The 21,703-nt window shown below is 39.7% G+C and overlaps 1 protein-coding gene across 3 annotated transcripts in view; it reads left to right on the forward strand.

The window, feature by feature from the left end:
- LOC126356197 (fas-binding factor 1) overlaps positions 1-21,703 on the forward strand; it is a 111,426-nt gene that overhangs the window by 34,645 nt on the left and 55,078 nt on the right. For all 3 annotated transcript variants that reach the window (XM_050006983.1, XM_050006984.1, XM_050006985.1), the window contains 7 exons: positions 4,796-5,058; positions 7,564-7,653; positions 8,431-8,555; positions 8,636-8,744; positions 10,972-11,144; positions 13,301-13,440; positions 19,358-19,590. In XM_050006983.1, coding sequence (XP_049862940.1) covers positions 4,796-5,058; positions 7,564-7,653; positions 8,431-8,555; positions 8,636-8,744; positions 10,972-11,144; positions 13,301-13,440; positions 19,358-19,590 — 1,133 coding nt within the window. The remainder of the gene's footprint in view (positions 1-4,795; positions 5,059-7,563; positions 7,654-8,430; positions 8,556-8,635; positions 8,745-10,971; positions 11,145-13,300; positions 13,441-19,357; positions 19,591-21,703) is intronic.

The raw sequence follows: 21,703 nt of genomic DNA on the forward strand, positions 1-21,703 counted from the left end.
TTACATGAGTCTCTTCCTTAATTAACTGAAGTAACTATGAAACTGTCAGACACTGTTCTCTTTCTTGTTGCCCCTGTTCCTTGCTACTACTTCCCTAGCAGCACTTAGTTTGTTTGGCACTAATTGTTCAGAATCACTGTATTATATCTTCTAGAGACTTCTTAATGACCATTTTTGCACAGTATGCAAAATCACTTAAGCAGGAGGTTTAGAGAACTGATATTGTACAAATATTTCATTGATGCAGGATGGAAAAATCGCTGTTTCTTTTATGAGGCTTATACTGAAAGTAAAGATACAGGCACATAAAAACTTCCGGAACACCCTATTTTCATATTAACGATATGGAAAGAATAGATTGCTACTCATCTCATGGATGAAGCATCGAGCCACAGACAGATACAATGAAAAAGACTTCTAAAATGTTAAGCTTGTGGGAAAGTCCTTCCAAAGCACAAAACACAAAACTAGAAAACACACACACACACACACACACACACACACACACACACACACAGTCTCCAGTCTCTTATTTTCGAAGAATAACATTAATCAAAAGCTTGTTATTCCATCCAGGACTTTCTGTTTATATGTATATATCAGTATGATGTATGTGTACCTTTACTTATTTTTCCACACAATCAGCATACTGATTATACATTTTGTGTAGCTAGATATTCGAGTATTGTAAATGTGTTGCATATGCACTCTTACCTACTTTATCACTGCTTCTTGAATACCATAGTTGACATCATCATCTGTAGAAGTCTTTCTACACAGCTAAATTCCCAACAAAAGATTCAGCATAAAATCACTTAGTGTGAGACTGGATGGTACAACACATTTTGTAAGACTTCCATTCGCTGAATCAATTTGTTTTAGAGGTGGTCTTGGAGTAAACATTTTGGTGGTTAGTGTGTGCATAGTTTCAAGCAACTGAGCTAGGCTGTAAAAATTCAGATGATATCATCAGTGATTATAGGTGCCTCCTATTCCATTTTCATTGCAAACATTTTTTCTCTCTTTTAATTTGGAACATAGTTTTGTCCTTTCATAACAGTTCCATTGTAAGCAGATGAGGATGAATTTCAGCAGCTATTTTTCATTGAAAATGTATTGGAGCACAATTTTAGTAATTTGCATATTGACACAGTCCTTTTTAAATTACTTGTAAAGAACACTGGTTATAGTACTTCCAGCTGACAATAAATGAAGCAGTAGTACTTCTAACAGTGTAATGTATTATTCACATTTCTGTGAACTTTGAATTTGGTGCCAGTACAAATGAGCCCTACCCCCATGAACCATGGACCTTGCCGTTGGTGGGGAGGCTTGCGTGCCTCAGCGATACAGATGGCCGTACCGTAGGTGCAACCACAACGGAGGGGTATCTGTTGAGAGGCCAGACAAACGTGTGGTTCCTGAAGAGGGGCAGCAGCCTTTACAGTAGTTGCAGGGGCAACAGTCTGGATGATTGACTGATCTGGCCTTGCAACACTAACCAAAACGGCCTTGCTGTGCTGGTACTGTGAATGGCTAAAAGCAAGGGGAAACTACAGCCATAATTTTTCCCAAGGGCATGCAGCTTTACTGTATGGTTAAATGATGATGGCGTCCTCTTGGATAAAATATCCCGGAGGTAAAATAGTCCACCATGCGCATCTCCGGGTGGGGACTACTCAAGAGGACGTCGTTATCAGGAGAAGGAAAACTGGCGGTCTACGAATCGGAGTGTCGAATGTCAGATCCCTTAATCGGGCAGGTAGGTTAGAAAATTTAAAAAGGGAAATGGATAGGTTAAAGTTAGAGTGATTGTGAATTAGTGAAGTTTGGTGGCAGGAGGAACAGGACTTTTGGTCAGGTGAATACAGGGTTATAAATACAAAATCAAATAGGGGTAATACAGGAGTAGGTTTAATAATGAATAAAAAAATAGGAGTACGGGTAAGCTACAACAAACAGCATAGTGAACTCATTATTGTGGCCAAGATAGACACGAAGCCCATGCCTACTGCAGTAGTACAAGTTTATATGTCAACTAGCTCTGCAGATGATGAAGAAATTGATGAAGTGTATGATGAGATAAAAGAAATTATTCAGGTAGTGAAGGGAGACGAAATTTTAATAGTCATGGGTGAATGGAATTCGTCAGTAGGAAAAGGGAGAGAAGGAAACATAGTGGGTGAATATGGATTGGGGCTAAGAAATGAAAGAGGAAGCCGTCTGGTAGAATTTTGCACAGAGCATAACTTAATCATAGCTAACACTTGGTTCAAGAATCATGAAAGAAGGTTGTATACATGGAAGAACCCTGGAGATACTAAAAGGTATCAGATAGATTATATAATGGTAAGACATAGATTTAGGAACCAGGTATTAAATTGTAAGACATTTCCAGGGGCATATGTGGACTCTGACCATAATCTATTGGTTATGAACTGTAGATTAAAACTGAAGAAACTGCAAAAAGGTGGGAATTTAAGGAGATGGGACCTGGATAAACTGAAATAACCAGAGGTTGTACAGAGTTTCAGGGAGAGCAACAGGAACAATTGTCAGGAATGGGGGAAAGAAATACAGTAGAAGAAGAATGGGTAGCTTTGAGGGATGAAATAGTGAAGACAACATAGGATCAATTAGGTAAAAACACGAGGGTTAGTAGAAATCCTTGGTAACAGAAGATATATTGAATTTAATTGATGAAAGGAGAAAATATAAAAATGCAGTAAATGAAGCAGGCAAAAAGGAATACAAACGTCTCAAAAAAGAGATGGAAGCCCAGTTCTAACCAAAGAAGGGAAAGCAGAAAGGTGGAAGGAGTATATAGAGGGTCTAGACAAGGGCGATGTACTTGAGGACAATATTATGGAAATGGAAGAGGATGTAGATGAAGATGAAATGGGAGATATGATACTGCGTGAAGAGTTTGACAGAGCACTGAAAGACCTGAGTCGAAACAAGGCCCCGGGAGTAGACAACATCCCATTAGAACTACTGACGGCCTTGGGAGAGCCATTCCTGACAAAACTCTACCACCTAGTGAGCAAGATGTATGCAACTGGTGAAATACCTTCAGACTTCAAGAAGAATATAATAATTCCAATCCCAAAGAAAGTAGGTGTTGACAGATGTGAAAATTACCGAACTATAAATTTAATAAGTCACAGCTGCAAAATACTAACCTAAATTCTTTACAGATGAATGGAAAAACTAGTAGATGCCGACCTCGGGGAAGATCTGTTTGGATTCCATAGAAATATTGGAACACATGAGGCAATACTGATATTACGACTAATCTTAGAAAATAGATTAAGGAAAGGCAAACCTACGTTTCTAGCATTTGTAGAGTTAGAGAAAGCTTTTGACAATGTTGACTGGAATACAATCTTTCAAATTCTGAAGGTGCCAGGGGTAAAATAAAGGGAGCGAATGGCTGTTTACAATTTGTACAGAAACCAGATGGCAGTCATAAGAGTCGAGGGGCATGAAAGGGAAGCAGTGGTTGGGATATGAGTGAGACAGGGTTGTAGCCTCTCCCTGATGTTATTCAATCTATATATTGAGCAAGCAGTAATGGAAACAAAAGAAAAGTTCGGAGTAGGCTTTAAAATCCATGGAGAAGAAATAAAAACTTCGAGGTTCACCGATGACATTGTGATTATGTCAGAGACAGCAAAGGACTTGGAAGAGCAGTTGAATGGAATGGACAGTATCTTGAAAGGAGGATATAAGATGAACATCAACAAAAGCAAAACGAGGATAATGGAATGTAGTCTAATTAAGTCGGGTGATGCTGAGGGAATTAGTTTAGGAAATGAGACACTTAAAGTAGTAAAGGAGTTTTACTATTTGGGGAGCGAAATAACTGATGATGGTCAAAGTAGAGAGGGTATAAAATGTAGACTGGTAATAGCAAGGAAAGCGTTTCTGAAGAAGAGAAATTTGTTAACATCGAGTATAGATTTAAGTGTCAGGAAGTCGTTTCTGAAAGTATTTGTATGGAGTGTAGCCATGTATGGAAGTGAAACATGGATGATAAATAGTTTTTACAAGAAGAGAATAGAAGCTTTTGAAATGTGGTGCTACAGAAGAATGCTGAAGATTAGATGGGTTAGAACACATAAGTAATGAGGGGATGTTTAATAGAATTGGGGAGAAGAGAGGTTTGTGGCACAACTTGGCTAGAAGAAGGGACCGGTTGGTAGAACATGTTCTGAGGCAGCTTGGAGGGTAAAAATCGTAGAGGGAGACCAAGGAATGAATACACTAAGCAGATTCAGAAGGATGTTGGTTGCAGTAAGTACTGGGAGATTAAGAAGCATGCACAGGATAGAGATGGAGAGCTGCATCAAACCAGTCTCAGGACTGAAGACAACAACAACAAACAACAAATGAGCAGAAACATCCAGTTGCAGTTTACAGATGCAGACATTCTCTTTGTGAAGACAGCATGTTTTTATTAAGAATATCTGCCAAGGATACAAATAAGGGTACATTTGTCATATTTTCCTGCTCCTTTTAACATTAGTGCCTGTGTCCAAGACCTGCAGGTTTTTTGTCAAGTAGTCCCAATACCAAAAGTAGAACAGAGCTGCTGTGTAGCATTGAGGTACTCATTGAATATTGAAGTAAATATGTGTAATAATTAATGATAGATTGGCCTTTTATTTATATAACCAAGAGTCTGAAAATATTGGCTCAGGGATGCTTGTTTTCATTGCTCTGCTAAGCATACAAGTAGAAAAGTATAATTTTTTCAATTACTAACATTGTTGAATTCCATTTCCTGTGACAGAAACTCCTACACCCATCCCACTCACCAGCAATATTGACAGTGCTGTGGCTGCTAGTTTGTTCAGGCAAGAAGCAAGCCTCTCTATTGCCCTGCAGTTACGCCAACATGAGGAGAAAACAGCACACCTGGTACAGAGACAGACTACACTTCTGCAGCAGCAAGAACAGCAATTACAGTTCCTCATTGCTCAACAAATTGAGAGGCAGAAGAAACTAGACGATGCCCTTGTTGACCAACAAAAACGCATAACATTATACTTGGAGGTAGGGCATTGCAACATTTTCATTATTATGTGCATACAACATAAGTTTTCATCCTGTAATTTATGTTACCATGCCATTATGTCTGACTAATAGGTCCAACAGGGATATGTATTTCCTCTGTTACAAACATGGGTAATCTGCTCTTGACTCTGTGGTTTCCTCTACTGAACTCTTCATTGGCTCTGCAAAGGAGTTTTTGTAACCTAAAAGCCCTCGTGTACTCAGATAGTTTGTACATAGACCCACTTCTATTCAGAGGGATTATCTAGTTAACTACTCATAGCAAAGATCAAGAAATCTGAGTTGAGGATGTCACAGAATTGCAGAGCCTCTGGTTTAAGCACTCCACTTAGTTTCACACCAGAAGACTGCTGTCAGTTCTGGGGCAAGGCTGCATATAACAATCTGTGCTTCCACTTTACAAGCAAAAGTACCCATCTTCACTATACAAACTTAAGCCGGCATCATTTATGTTGATATGAATAGCAGACTACATCTGACCCTACTCTGTGTTGAATAGAGGCTAGCTTCTTCAACCCCTCGGCTTAGAGTATTTTGTGAATAAAACCATCTAGATCACTTAATAAATCACATTATTCATTACACCATTCCAACTACTGTTCTGGTACTGGGCGCTGCAGAATTTGAATCCCCAGATGTCATGGACGTTGAAAGAACCCTAGAGGTCTCTGCACCATCGCACTGTAAGCTGTGGAGGCGCATGCCTCCTGACCCGCATTTAGCGTTAGGGCACCACAGTGGAACAAGTGGTTGCAGCGGCCAATAGCGGGGTCCCCAATAGAATACTTAAGCGCCTGTCTCTCACTCAACCAGACAGTCTAACATTGCGTACGTCTCTGGACATATCGCCTCGCTTTAGACATCGTATTTACCTTCGTGTTTTGTTTACGAGTGGACGAGGTTGACTAGTTAGGTTTTCTTGACTCTGTTGTCTCATTCTTGTTGTTGTCATAAGGTCCTTCATTGGTCATGTCCGTCCTCTCCGTTGTGTTGTCGGGCCGCTCTGCAAGTCCCTCTGCCTTTTCCATCACTTCAACCCCGTGACTGTTCCAGTCGCTGTTACAACAACTGTCATCATCAGATATCTGCAGGAAGATTGAAAGAACATAAGGAGTGCCAGGTGTTACACAACATCGAGCTACAACAGTTAGAAAGTTAATCAGTATTTTTAAAAAGTCCACACACTCAAAGAAAAAAATGTAGAATTTGCAAGACAAGGTTCAGTGTAAGTAAAAAAATCCATACCTAAATCAAGGTATCAACTGACAACTTGGATCAGAAAAAGTATACAAAGATGTAAGTACTAGCTGACAGGTGGTGATAATGTGGGGGACATTGCCTTCAAATTTTTTTAAAAAAAATTTTTTTCATTTTTTTTTTTTTCAATTCATACTTATGAAAACAGCCAGTCTTTAAATTACAAAAATTCAAAGTCAAATTATAATACACAATTTAAATGAGATTACTGTAGTTGGTTACTCATAAAATTAATTTTCAAATGGCAGCAGTTAGCAGTTATTCCATGTGGAGTTTGACTATACTTGACAACAAGTATCCATTATGTCAGCACACAATAATATCTACATAATAGCTGCAAGAATGTTAGTATTAAATATGTTTTGCATTAACATGACATTGCAATAATAAAAGTAGTACCTGCCATTATAATTACACATGTCTAATAAATCAGATGATAAGCTACAATAATCTGCTACCTTCCTCACCTCATCAGCAGTATTCTGACACTGAAAATTTCTTACACCACCAGGGCTTTGAATTGATTTCTTTTATCCCGAACATGACTGTGTAGTTGAACTTAATGATCTATAGGAAGGAGGTAGATAATCAGAGGGAATGGTCACTCGTAAGTAATGCTTTGATCCAGTAGTGCCACCATACAAAATCTTATTTTGCGAAATGTGTTGTCATTTTAATGAAGTTGTATAGAACATAAAAGAAATTCTTAGTTTTATATTTCTGATTTACAACAGTAGTTTTTGTTAGTTTATGATAATAGCACCCCATTTATGGAATCTGCTACCTTTTTGCCTGTCTTGCGTATTTAATGCTGGGTATGAAAATTGTGTTAGGTGCAGAATAATATGCTTAGTCTTAATGGTCATATATATCAAATTCCTAAAGAAATATATTACACCAGATGTAAGTACTGTAATAATAAAGTATATTTTTCACAGAACATAAAAATATATTTTCCGTCTTTTTCTACAGCTGAGCATTTCTTCTTAGAAAAAAAGAAAAGATTAAAAGGAAATGAAAGGTTTCTGCGCAGACAACTACATATGCATGATGATGATATAAAAAGTAGCAAACCTCAAAAACTTATTTTTCTTTTGTATCATTCATTCAAAAGTGATTGAGTATGTTCACTACGTTTATAAAAATCTAAGGAGATTTATTTTTTAGTGATAAGCTGAGAGTATTGCATAAAAAAATTATGATCGTTCATTTTTAATTTTCCTTCAGGCTCTTTCAGCTCAACCACTGATTCCTGAAAGTCTGCCTCAAACTTCCTTCATCCCTCCAAGAGAAGAGAAAAAATATCCAGAGACTAAGGTAACAGTTCAATTTTGGAATATTTTGTAATCATTTTGTGAAATGTATTTGAATTATTTAGCAATAATGACACTTCAAATGGCATCATTCAGACAAGACAAAAAATAGTTGTAATAAAGAAGCAAAACTGATCTGTACAGTAGCAATGTACATAATCAAATTCAGAGTTTTAGATGATTTAGCTCTCACTCTTGCAAACAGACAATGATAAAGCAAGAATAAAAGAGTTTGTAATCCTGTATGATAACAGAAGTGTTTTCTCTCAGGGAAGTCATAATGTTAGATGATAACATATTGGACCAGTAACTATACTACCAAAAGTTGAAAGTGGAGATAATAAAGTCTCATCGGTTTGACTGTGAAACTCAATGTCAAAGCATCTAAAGTTGGTGCCGGTAATAATTTGTATCATAACACAATATTTCTCTGTTTTCTTTTTCCTGTACTTGTTTCTTTGTCTAATTTCTTTTTTCTTTATTTTTTAAATAACTTCTGGAATATGAGCAAATTATTAGTGTTGCTGAAAATCGGTTGAATGATATAGAGAGAGGTTTCTGACTTGTCGTATCGTTCTTGCATCACCATGTGGACATTTCAGTGTTATGTCTTAGAACACTGCACTCAAAACTGAAGATATTTTTAAAACCTACTGTTAACATGTTAATGTTTCTTCTTAGCATCATATTCATTTTCTTTCAAGTCAGTTACTTCTTATAGTTGTGTGTGGTCACATTGTTATCATTAGAATTCATTTCAAATTTATTACCAAATTCACAGGAAGAAGTACTAATTCAGCCAGATACTTTGAGGTGGGAGCAAGAAAAGAAGAGTTTGGAAGAAATCATTGAATCTCTCAAAAGCCGACATGCTCAAGAACTGCAGCTTTTGGAAGATTCCTACAAGTAATTTCTAAAAATTGAATTATGTTAAAGCTTTACTGTAAAAAAACTATACTGTCATGAACGATATCTGTTTCTTTCAGGAGACAGTTATCTACTCTGCAGAAAAGTTTAGAAACACAAGAGGAATACTTCCAGAAGGAAACTATAAAGCATCAACAACATTTGGAACTTCGTTTGGCTCACTTGCAGGTAATTAGTATATACACTCCTGGAAATTGAAATAAGAACACCGTGAATTCATTGTCCCAGGAAGGGGAAACTTTATTGACACATTCCTGGGGTCAGATACATCACATGATCACACTGACAGAACCACAGGCACATAGACACAGGCAACAGAGCATGCACAATGTCGGCACTAGTACAGTGTATATCCACCTTTCGCAGCAATGCAGGCTGCTATTCTCCCATGGAGACGATCGTAGAGATGCTGGATGTAGTCCTGTGGAACGGCTTGCCATGCCATTTCCACCTGGCGCCTCAGTTGGACCAGCGTTCGTGCTGGACGTGCAGACCGCGTGAGACGACGCTTCATCCAGTCCTAAACATGCTCAATGGGGGACAGATCCGGAGATCTTGCTGGCCAGGGTAGTTGACTTACACCTTCTAGAGCACGTTGGGTGGCACGGGATACATGCGGACGTGCATTGTCCTGTTGGAACAGCAAGTTCCCTTGCCGGTCCAGGAATGGTAGGACGATGGGTTCGATGACGGTTTGGATGTACCGTGCACTATTCAGTGTCCCCTCGACGATCACCAGAGGTGTACGGCCAGTGTAGGAGATCGCTCCCCACACCATGATGCCGGGTGTTGGCCCTGTGTGTCTCGGTCGTATGCAGTCCTGATTGTGGCGCTCACCTGCACGGCGCCAAACACGCATACGACCATCATTGGCACCAAGGCAGAAGCGACTCTCATCGCTGAAGACGTCACGTCTCCATTCGTTCCTCCATTCACGCCTGTCGCGACACCACTGAAGGCGGGCTGCACGATGTTGGGGCGTGAGCGGAAGCCGGCCTAATGGTGTGCGCGACCGTAGCCCAGCTTCATGGAGACGGTTGTGAATGGTCCTCGCCCATACCCCAGGAGCAACAGTGTACCTAATTCGCTGGGAAGTGGCGGTGCGGTCCCCTACGGCACTGCGTAGGATCCTACGGTCTTGGCGTGCATCCGTGCGTCGCTGCGGTCCGGTCCCAGGTCGACGGGCACGTGCACCTTCCGCCGACCACTGGCGACAACATCGATGTACTGTGGAGACCTCACGCCCCACGTGTTGAGCAATTCGGCGGTACGTTCACCCGGCCTCCCGCATGCCCACTATACGCCCTCACTCAAAGTCCGTCAACTGCACATACGGTTCACGTCCACGCTGTCGCGGCATGCTACCAGTGTTAAGGACTGCGATGGAGCTCCGTATGCCACGGCAAACTGGCTGACACTGACGGCGGTGGTGCAGAAATGCTGCGCAGCTAGCGCCATTCGACGGCCAACACCGCGGTTCTTGGTGTGTCCGCTGTGCCGTGCGTGTGATCATTGCTTGTACAGCCCTCTCGCAGTGTCCGGAGCAAGTATGGTGGGTCTGACACACCGGTGTCAATGTGTTCTTTTTTCCATTTCCAGGAGTGTATAATGTTCAGACATGTAGTGGTGTTTTTGCTAATGTAAGCTTATGGTTGCTTATTGAATGATTTCTCAAGGAATTGTGTGGAATGTGAGTATTTTGTTTTATATTTCCAAGGTTGTGGCTAGAGTGACATCTATTCCTCAGTCTCATTTTTGGCTGTTGTGAAGTGGAGTGGAGAGGAGTAAGTGATCATATATTTGTGTGCCTTCTTCTACCAAGCATCCTCTACAGTATGTGGAGAACATATGTCCTCTTAGTCAACTAATTTAAGTGTATTAAAATCTAGGTATGAAATGGTTTATAATCAATCAAAGAAGGGCATCAGCAAGCACATTATTTTTAATATAAAGTTTATTTCAGTCAGTGCACACATAAACTGTTAAATTATGACATGTTACACACCCAAGAGAATCATCTCATTTTTTGTGTCTATGGGATCAAAACTGAATCTCATCTAATCTAAATGGCTACACCAATTTCAGCTGACTATAGATTATCAATACTCCCATAAACACTTCTTTGTTAAAGCATGCTAGGGGTCAACATCTCCAAGTTGCTCCTACTAGAAGACTCTAGAAAGAGTCTCATGGAAATGTTGGATCCTAACGTGCTTTGTTACAGCCATTGACTAGAAAGTGTTTATGGGCTGTTGATAATGAATAGTCAGTTAAAACCCGTACATCCATTAAACAGTTTCTGTGAGGGCTGACTGACATAAACTTCATAGCTAGTAATAGTTTTTGTTTCTCGGTTCTGCATTAATAGTCACCTAGTGTCAATGATTTATTGTAGGAATTCATCACCGAGTTGAAAAAAACCCATGATACAGAATTAACAGCAATCAAACAGAAATATGAGCAGGATATAGAAGCAATGAGAAACCAGCACACTGCAGCATTAGAACATGTGCAGGTTTTCCGTAATGCAGAGCTTGCAGCTTTGGGGGAAATTCGCTCATACTCCAGGTATGCTTAGCTATTGCTTAAAGTTTGTTCCCATTTCCTTGTAATCCTTTGTGCACTTTTGTAAATATCTTGACACTTTTTATAATTTTTGAGTGTATTAATTCCTTGTATTATCACTAATGTGAAAATATATGTATTTGTTGATGAAAAAGCGAAGACTCATGTTCATCATGGGGGTGGTGTTAAAAAAGGTGTAGACAGGAGTGGCAGAACTGTGTATGAAAGATGATGTAAGACATGTTAGACTTTTTCTGTTAGAATGTAATATTTAAGCACAGCAAAAGTAATCAGGGAAGGAGTATAAATATCTCTGTAAGACTGGATTACTAGGTCCAAATGGACACTGTGTGCTTTTTTCTTAGTGCTCCGTCAAAAAGTTGGTGATTAATGATCTATTCTCTTATATATATATATATATATATATATATATATATATATATATATATATATATATATATATATAAAACAGAAAGAAACTTCCACATGGGAAAAATATATTAAAAATAAAGATTCCAAGACTTACCAAGCGGGAAAGCGCCGGCAGACAGGCACATGAACACAACACACAAACACACACACAAAATTACGAGCTTTCGCAACTGGCAGTTGCTTCGTCAGGAAGGAAGGAAGGAGAGGGAAAAATGAAAGGGTGTGGGTTTTAAGGGAGAGGGTAAGGAGTCATTCCAATCCCGGGAGCGGAAAGACTTCCCTTAGGGGAAAAAAAAGGACAGGTGTACACTCGCACACACACACACATATCCATCCGCACATACACAGACACAAGCAGACATATTTAAAAAATATTTAAATATGTCTGCTTGTGTCTGTGTATGTGCGGATGGATATGTGTGTGTGTGTGCGAGTGTACACCTGTCCTTTTTTTTCCCCTAAGGGAAGTCTTTCCGCTCCCGGGATTGGAATGACTCCTTACCCTCTCCCTTAAAACCCACACCCTTTCATTTTTCCCTCTCCTTCCTTCCTTCCTGACGAAGCAACTGCCAGTTGCGAAAGCTCGTAATTTTGTGTGTGTGTTTGTGTGTTGTGTTCATGTGCCTGTCTGCCGGCGCTTTCCCGCTTGGTAAGTCTTGGAATCTTTATTTTTAATATATATATATATATATATATATATATATATATATATATATATAAAACAGAAAGAAACTTCCACATGGGAAAAATATATTATTTTTAATATATATATATATATATATATATATATATATATATATATATATATATATATATATATAAAACAGAAAGAAACTTCCACATGGGAAAAATATATTAAAAACAAAGATTCCAAGACTTACCAAGCGGGAAAGCGCCGGCAGACAGGCACATGAACAAAACACACAAACACACACACAGAATTACGAGCTTTCACAACTGGCAGTTGCTTCGTCAGGAAAGAGGGAAGGAGAGGGAAAAATGAAAGGATGTGGGTTTTAAGGGAGAGGGTAAGGAGTCATTCCAATCCCGGGAGCGGAAAGACTTCCCTTAGGGGAAAAAAAAGGACAGGTGTACACTCGCGCACACACACACACACACATATCCATCCGCACATACACAGACACAAGCAGACATATTTAAAGGCCAATATGTCTGCTTGTGTCTGTGTATGTGCGGATGGATATGTGTGTGTGTGTGTGTGTGTGTGTGCGCGAGTGTACACCTGTCCTTTTTTTTCCCCTAAGGGAAGTCTTTCCGCTCCCGGGATTGGAATGACTCCTTACCCTCTCCCTTAAAACCCACATCCTTTCATTTGTCCCTCTCCTTCCCTCTTTCCTGACGAAGCAACTGCCAGTTGCGAAAGCTCGTAATTCTGTGTGTGTGTTTGTGTGTTTTGTTCATGTGCCTGTCTGCCGGCGCTTTCCCGCTTGGTAAGTCTTGGAATCTTTGTTTTTAATATATATATATATATATATATATATGAATACAAAACTTATTGGCATTGAGCTCATTATATTTGTAACATTAACTTCAAGAAAATAAGGAAAGGCATTACTCACCATTAGCGCTTCTGTCTCATCTGTTTACTTTTTAAATATTGTTTTCTTAATTAGCACATGTAAGAAAATCAGGTTAAAAATTATCTAGGTAAGAGGCAGGGAACATTCGTGTCACTTAGAATGATTATGAACCTTCTTTTCTTTCAGTGTTTTGGACATTGCTTTGGAAAAAATGGGGCAGAATGCACAAGACATTCAGATAATAGGAGAGAAGCTTTCTGGAGAAAGCATTGCCCTACGGGATGCGAAGACAGCAGCACTAGAAGCAAAAGAAAAGGAACTTCAAGGTATGCTGTTTGTTTCCATGTCTGTCATCACTTTGTTGCAGAATGTTCTGAAATATTTGTGGAATATTGTACCCTTTTGAAGTTCTAATCACTTACAATTTCATGTGGTTATACATTTCCTATCTGTGCACAAATAAAGTATATGGGCTTCACAATTTTAAGAGGGTTAGAATGTCACTCAAACACAGTTGGTGATTTTCTAGGTATAAAACAAAGCCTAGAACTATAGATAGAGACATTTTGAAGAAAATGCTTTCTGCAGTCAAGAGAGCAACGTGTGAAATCTTCAGTGACTACCACAGCAGAGTATTGTCAAATGATATTTCACAGAACTGAAAGAAATTATGTTCATCTGTGAGACTATTAGTGGCACCACAGTTAGTATTCAGTCGCTATTGGATGAGATGAATTGAAGTTGAGAGTAGTAAAGCAGAAGCAGAAGTGCTTAATTCTGTTTTCAAATAATCCTTTACAAAGGAAAATGCAGTAGTATTGCCCCAACTTGGTTCTCATACCACTGGTAAGATGAGTGAAATAGGTATTAGTGTCAGTGGCATTGAGAAACATCTTAAATCATTAAAATTCAACAAAATTTCCAGTGCTCAGTTGCATCCCTATTGAATTTTATACCCATTTTGCAGCTGAATTGGCTCATTTGCCGTAATTCGTTCGAACAAAAAATTGTGCCTAGATGTTAGAAGAAAGCACAGCTCACAACTGCCTACAAGAGGTGTAGCAGAAGTTACAAAACTACTGTCCAGTATCCTTGACATCCATTTGTTGTAGAATCTTAGAACATATTCTTTGCTCAAACATAATGAGGTGTCTCAGACAGAATCACCTCCTTGATGTCAACCAGCAAGGATTTAGAAAATGTAGATCATATGAAGCCCAACTGACACTTTTCTTACATGGCATCGTGGAAGCCATGGATCAAGGCAGTCAGTTAGATACAATATTTCTCGATTTCTGAAAAACATTTCATGCAGCATTATTCCTATACTTATTATCAAAAGTACAGTCATATGGCATATAGGACTTTTTGATAGGGAGGATGCAGCTTGTTATCTTGGATGCAGAGTCATCGACAGATGGAGAAGTAACTTTGGGTCTACTCTGGAGAAGCGTGTTGGGACCCTTGCTGTATATTAATGATCTTGCGGAAATTATTCATAGTATTCTCAGACTTTTTACGGATGATACAATTGCCTGCAAACAAAATTCAGTCTAAATGAAGATGTACAGATATTCAGTCAGACATTGAGAAGATTTCAAAGTGGTGCAAAGATTGGCAGCTTGCTTTAAACATTAATGAGTGAAGAATTATGCACTTTGCAAAACAGAGAAAAAAATGAATATAATATTAGTGGGTAACAGTTGGAATCTGTAACCTTATACAAACACTTGGACGTATCACTTAGTAGAGACATGAAGTGGAACAATCACATGGACTCAGTTATGGGTAAAGCAGGTAGCAGCCTTTGGTTTACTGGTAGAATAATAGGGAAATGCAATCAGCCTACAAAGGAGAATGCCTACAAATCACTCATGTGACCAATCCTAGAATGTTTCTGAGGGGTTTGTCACTTATAACAAATGGGACTAACAGGGATATAGAATGTATACTGAGAAGGGCAGTACAAATGGTCACAGTTTCTTTAGATCCATGAGAGAGTGCCACAGAGATGTTGAAACAAGTGAGCGTGCAGACTCTTCAAGATAGACAGAAACTATCCTGAGAAAGTCTGCTGTCAAAGTTTGAAGAACTGGCTTTAAATAATGACTCTAGGAATATACTACAACCTCCTACATGTCACTCCCATAGGAATCGCAAGATAAGGTTAGAAGATTTACAGGATATGCAGAGGCATTTAAACAACCATTTTTCCTGCACTACGTATGTGAATGGAGCGGGGAAAATCCCCAATAGTTGGTACAGTGGAATTTACCTTCTGCCATGCACCTCATTGGTTCACAGAATGTAAATGTAGATGTGGAGGTGGACTTTTGGATTCACATTGCAGCCACATGCTAAGTTGCTTCCATAAGACACATGCGACGTCAATACACTACACTGTTGAAGGATGGGCTAAATAACATTCCACGAGTTATGAACAGTCTTATATTCTGTAAGTACTTCATCCGAAGTACTCAGTTACATTTTACACAATTTTATACACATTACTTTATTAGTGGTCATGGCAGACTACTTCGTAATCCATTGTTGCAATTATAATTCTCGCGTGCCCCACACTAGTTACTCAAGGCTCCAGATATTACTGTCTCTAATTCAGTTCCAACATGGATGAATAAATTTTTTCATTTGACCTTATTAAGACAATATTTCAGAGTTTGTGCTGCTGTTGGCCTGGCAGTACCACTTTAATGTGTGTGTGTGTATATAGCAGTCCTATAACCAGTTCCTTCCTGTCCACAAGGTATTATCAGAGTGCACTTTTCTAAAATAATTTGCACGCTTTTTACACTATTAAATCACACTTTCACTTAATAGTAATGCTGTGAAACTCATCCTAACCTAGACTGCTGGTGCATAATCTGCAACAAAGTGATAATACCCATCTGCACTCGACAGTGTGGGCATATAACTTAAAATGTTGAAAGATACGGCCATGTTGGAATGACAGGTTGCTTACAAGAGCTCCACACAAGAGTAATGACTCCAGTAGCCTTATTATTATATTATATGTAGCCTTATTATTATTATAGCAGCTGTAGCTGCTTTCTTATTTTTTAAGTATGGTGTGATGCTTGTTTATAAAGGAATCTTTTAATTTTTATTGCCTCCATTAGAAACTGAGTATGGCATGACAACTGTAACAGGAAGAGAATTAAAATCCAGAAGGAGGTGACCCACATGCAAATTAATGTGGTTGTCATCAAGGAGATTTTACCCATGGAGTCTGCTAGGTAAAGTTATGATGACTGCTTGATACAGACTAATACCCCAATGAGCGTGGATTGCCCAGCAAAGCAGGATACCATGCATGGGCTGGGGACATCCTGTAGGTTTTCACCTTGCATGCTAGTGGCCAGGAAACAGTCTCGGGAAAATCCAGGCCCCCCTGGGCATCTTGGAGATGGCCCATAGACCCACCCATTTAACACTCCTGCATCACACTTTGAACCTATATCATTAATTACTGTATCCAGTGTACACTGCTGCTACAATATCAAGTCCATTGCAATTAAGGAGAACAATATTGGACAGTTCTGCAACTGTTGTTTAGTGGTAAGGAAACTGGTGGTTGATTGACCAAATAGGACAATAGTGTCAACAGGCCTCCATTTTACTTGATAAATTCTTCGTAGGAAACCAGCCAAGTAATATGTTTCTTCCAAATGCCATTCGACAAGTTTCTTACTTGTCATCTTCTGGTAAACTATCTGTGATAAATCTGTAGATTTTCTCAGTATTCTTGACAATGTGCAGCATTTATTGACACAGAGCAAGAACAGTTCACATACACAAATAAATGCAAAGTCAGCAGAGCATACTGGTCAATACAGGCTAGCACAAAACATGGTCTTAAAGGTTCCTCTCCAATCCATAATCATATGCCAATTTCATCCACAGCATATAGATAATCAGTCCAGTCCAGAGACCCACACTCATATGCCATCATAATGTAATTGGGTCCTAGTGGTGCTGTAGTTGAAGTCACAGAAACTTCTGATCCACTGCGAAACCCATTTCTGTCAGGCGGTACCACTTATATCAGTGTCCTCTGTACCGCAGGATCATCACATGTGATATGAGCAGTGCACTATCTGGCGGTGTCATTGTGGACCAATTTCTCCATAGTTCCAATAAGTATTTTTCCTCCAGTGATGACCCATAGCTGAATGCCTCTTGCCAGATTTCCTTTTAACTTAACACTATTTTATAGATGGCAGCTGACTCACTGCCATCCTCACAGAATGGTAGATCCCCTTCTCCTCCCCCCCACCCCCCACCCCACCCCTCCCTCCCCTCCACTTAAACCAGTTGGTATGGTTCAAAATGGTCAGTCTGTGTTGGAGCTTCTCTGGTAGATGAGGGAAGAGGGTCAAAAGTGGTTAGGGGGGGGGGGGGGGGTCCATTTCAGTGTCGTCAAGTGCCAGCAGCTGTATCCCTACATCAGGTAGTGGCATGTCCACAGCTGGTGCTGGAGCCCAGCAGATCTGGCAGTTTTTTTTTTTTTTTTTTTGTGTGTGTGTTTAAGGCTGATGCCAGAAGGCTAACAGTAGCCTTTGACTTCCTTGTGTGTGTTTTGAGGTGCCAGGATGGTGGTGGTACTTAATATATCTCAGGCATCCATAATGGATGTTGGTTAGTGTGGCAAGTGAAGTGGGCCCAATCACTGTCCACCTCATACATCACTCAGGCATGTATAGCCAAGTTGATTCCAGAAGACGATCCATCAAGGAGCTCTCTCAAAGTGTGTGCCATACTGGTATGCTAACTCTTTAGTGAGGACTTCAGATAGGTATGGTGCTGGGAGTATCAGATGCAGTAATACATGAGAAAGTGGCTGTGGAAAATCTCCATTGCTAACTCCTAAAGTGGGTAAGGGTGTCCTGTTTGTTGAGAGGTGACTCCACTTTCTTCATCTGTATCTGCAGTTTAAATGTTCACACGAAGTTTTCAGCTGTACCAGTCAAAGCCAGTACTGATATGGACACTTCCCCACTGTCACAAAGGTGGTCAAGATGAAAACTTCTATGATGGTGACTCATTTGTCGCTGCATAGCATACGGGGACACAGCACTTCTGTGACACTATCTGGCATTCACTGTTGTGCAGAGTAGCATATCCTGTGACACCTACAACTGCTGTGCCATGTGATTGAAGTATATATTTGGAGATTTGACTGGGGGGGGGGGGGGGGGGGGGGGGGGAATGCTAAGGACATCTATGCTGTGTAAAACTAGATATTTAGCAGTGAAGAGGATCATCTTGTGTAGCTGTTACCACCTCCATGGCTGTAACTGGAAAAGTGTCCAAAGTCTGTTGAAGTTCTACATCATTGATAAATCTCATTGATTGTGTGGAACTGAAGTGGAGATTAACATTGAGTAGATATCCTCATTATATGCAGGGCTATTGGTTGGTAGTAAATAGAGTACCTATTTTGTCTGAGTTATAGTGTCCTGTTTTACAGGCAACTTGTTTTTAGTGCCAAACAAAGCACAAACTGGTTTATGGTCCATTATAAGATTTACCTTTGTCCCATAAAAATCGCAATGGAACTTCTGAACAACAAAAATGATTACAAGAGTTTCCTGCTCGATCCAACAAGACAAATCCACTGACCTTGTTAACTCCCTAGCACGGGCAATTTGTTAACTCCCTAGTATTGGCAAATAAACAAAAGTGCTTTGAACACCTCTGGTTTGTTAATTGTTGTGTGAAGTCTTCTTCTTCCATATGAATGCAGTCTCCCCCCCCCCCCCCCCCCTTGCGAGTAGCTAGATTTACTGCTGTATTTCCTACTCTTGATTATCCCCATGTCTTTTTCAATGATTTAACTGTAACCTGAAGGAGGTGGTGAACTTTTGTTTCTGTATTAGGGTTAGGAGATAATGGTGATGCAAGCAATAAAGAGTAACACGTAGAAGAACATAAAGATAAGGTAAAAATTGTGCTGGAACTGATATTAATTAAAAATTAATTAAATTATTATTATTATTATTTTGATTATTAGTTGCGCAATTAAAAACCATACCCTTAGTTATTCATGAAAATGGTCACTTGTTGACTTTATTTACAGTGACTACATTCTTGCGTAGATAATTAAATTTTTGTATGACAGAAATAAAAAGGATGCTGTAAAATGGATAATCTATTTGTGAGTATATATAATTCATTCAAAGATGATCCCCAATTAATTGTGACAGTTTAATGTCTTTATATCAGCCACACGTGTCATCTTGGAGAAACAGCAAAAAGCAGCTGAGGCGGAGCAGAAGCGACTACTTGGCCTAATCTCACAATTAGAGCAGCAACTGTCCCAGCAGAAGGTTGATTCAGACGATGCACGTTTTGCATTACAGCAAGAGAGAGCACATCTGGAAGCCAGGGAGCTAGCTGTACTGAGAGAACGTGAGCAAGCTACTGCACAATTTGAAAGAGAACGGCAACATCTGCAGGTAAGTCAGCTACTGTTTATCTTAGTGGAAAATTATCCATTCTTAAGGATCACAAAGGAGTATATTGGATTATAAGAGCTGTAGGAATATAAACAGGATGAAAGGAAGGGGGAAATAATTACAAAGGAGGAAAATGGAAGTGGCCAAGAGAAGTAAATAAATAAAAGAAGTGTAGCTAGTATGAATGTTAGTTTGACACTGAGAAACAATCAATCTCTTAAGTTATATCCTAATTATCATTATAAGTCATAAACATACATAAAACACAGTTTATACAATTGTTGAGAGGTCAACACAGTTTATATAATCTTTGACAAAAATTTGGCCACTTCCAGTGCATTTTCTGTTGCCTGGTGAAGGTCATCTTCTGTGCAGGTGGCTGGACACAGTCGACACTGAAGCGTGTGTTGAACGACCTCTTCTTCCCTGCAGTCACATTGGGTTTTATTTTCTTCAGTGTATCCCCATTTTACAATGTTAACCCTTGATCTGTCCACTCCTGACCTCAGTCTATTCAAAGACTTCCAGATTGGCCAATTCTAATTATGACCAAGGGGTAAAGGTTCTAAAAATCTTTTCCAGTCCAGGGGAGGGGGAGGGAGAGGGGGTGTCTCAGCCCCCCCATAATTGCAGCCTGGCTTCTTCATCAGTGGTTATTAGTTTTTCCGGTTTTCTGAGTAAATTTTACTGTGATCTTATTCATTGTGGGCAGGGTTGTTGCCCATGTGTGGGATGCGTATTTTCCTGCTCCAGTTTCATTCTTTCCCTATTTGCTGCTATTTCTTTTCGAACAGGAGGTGGTGCAATTCCTGGTAGTTGGCAGAGCCATTCGACTGGAGTTGACTACAAGCAGCCTGTTATAATCCAGCATGTGTCGTTTAGGGCAATATCCACCTGTTTGGCATATGCTGACTTATACAGTTATACACTGCAGCAGAGTAGCATAATGCCATTGCAGAAGTTCAGATGGCTTCAACATGACTGCCTCACTATTATCTAGCCAGTTTTCTCAGTAGGTTGTTCCTGGTGGAGGTTTTTGATTTGCAATTCATACATTGTTTTTGGAACATCAGAGATCTGTCAACTGTTATTCCTATGTATTATAGAGTGTCACAGTGTTCGAATTTAATCTCTGACCATTCTATCTTTAACTTGTGGATGGTTTCACCATTTCTCAGATGTAAACGACACACTTGTGTCTTTGATGGGTTTTGTTTAAGCTGTTTCATTTTGTAGTATTTTGACAGGTCTTCAAGAGCATTTGTATCCGTGGTTTCCTTCATGTGGGGAAAACTAGACAGAAACATAACTTATGTGTTCAAAACAATTTAAGAATCCCACCCAGTACAATGGACACAAGAGAAGAGCGATCTGCTCCTGAACTGATTCAGTGAGCTAGAACCATCTAAGGAATGAGCAATCAGTGAATTGGGAAAAGGAGCAGTAGCTTATCTGATCTGAGATCTCTCTCTACTCTCAGTGATCAGAACAAAGATTTAATAGCAGGCTGCTGTGACGGCACCCCAAACAGCAAGCTGAAGGAAATGTTTCCCAAGCTGCAAAAAAAAGCTCTCTAGATCATGCACAGATTTCCATATGTTACTAATGTGTGAAGCTTTTGTCGGTCTTGAAAAAAATAAGGGTGTGGATGAAGATCAATTCTTCAAATGCTGTATTAACACAGAAAATACTTTTCCGCCTTATATTTCCACTTTTTATTTGAAAAGAAAATCTCAAATTTCCAAAGCCCAATAAACATTTACATATTTTGGAGTGAGTTGTTGAGTACTGTTTTCTCGTAGTGCTTACACTTTGAAGTAGCATTGCACTCAGAATATATTATCAGTGATCGTGTGAATTGCACAAGCTGCAGTTGTCAAGAGCTACTGTACCAGTCGTCTGAGCAGTTCATTATGAGTGACGGAGTAAGTAGCACTCAGCAGCTCAATAAAGAGCGAGCGAGCAGCAAGAAACTGATTCGCAGAGAGCAGGTGATCAGACTACCGCCAGCCGGTCTTCTCTCCTTACTTCTTCCTGCTTTCACTAAGTGGATCACAAGGGAACTCAGGAGATGCCATGATCCCTGTGCTCTTGGCTCATTCACAGATTCAGT

Source organism: Schistocerca gregaria, chromosome 3 (genome assembly GCF_023897955.1).
Source record: "Schistocerca gregaria isolate iqSchGreg1 chromosome 3, iqSchGreg1.2, whole genome shotgun sequence".
NCBI classification, from domain to species: domain Eukaryota; kingdom Metazoa; phylum Arthropoda; class Insecta; order Orthoptera; family Acrididae; genus Schistocerca; species Schistocerca gregaria.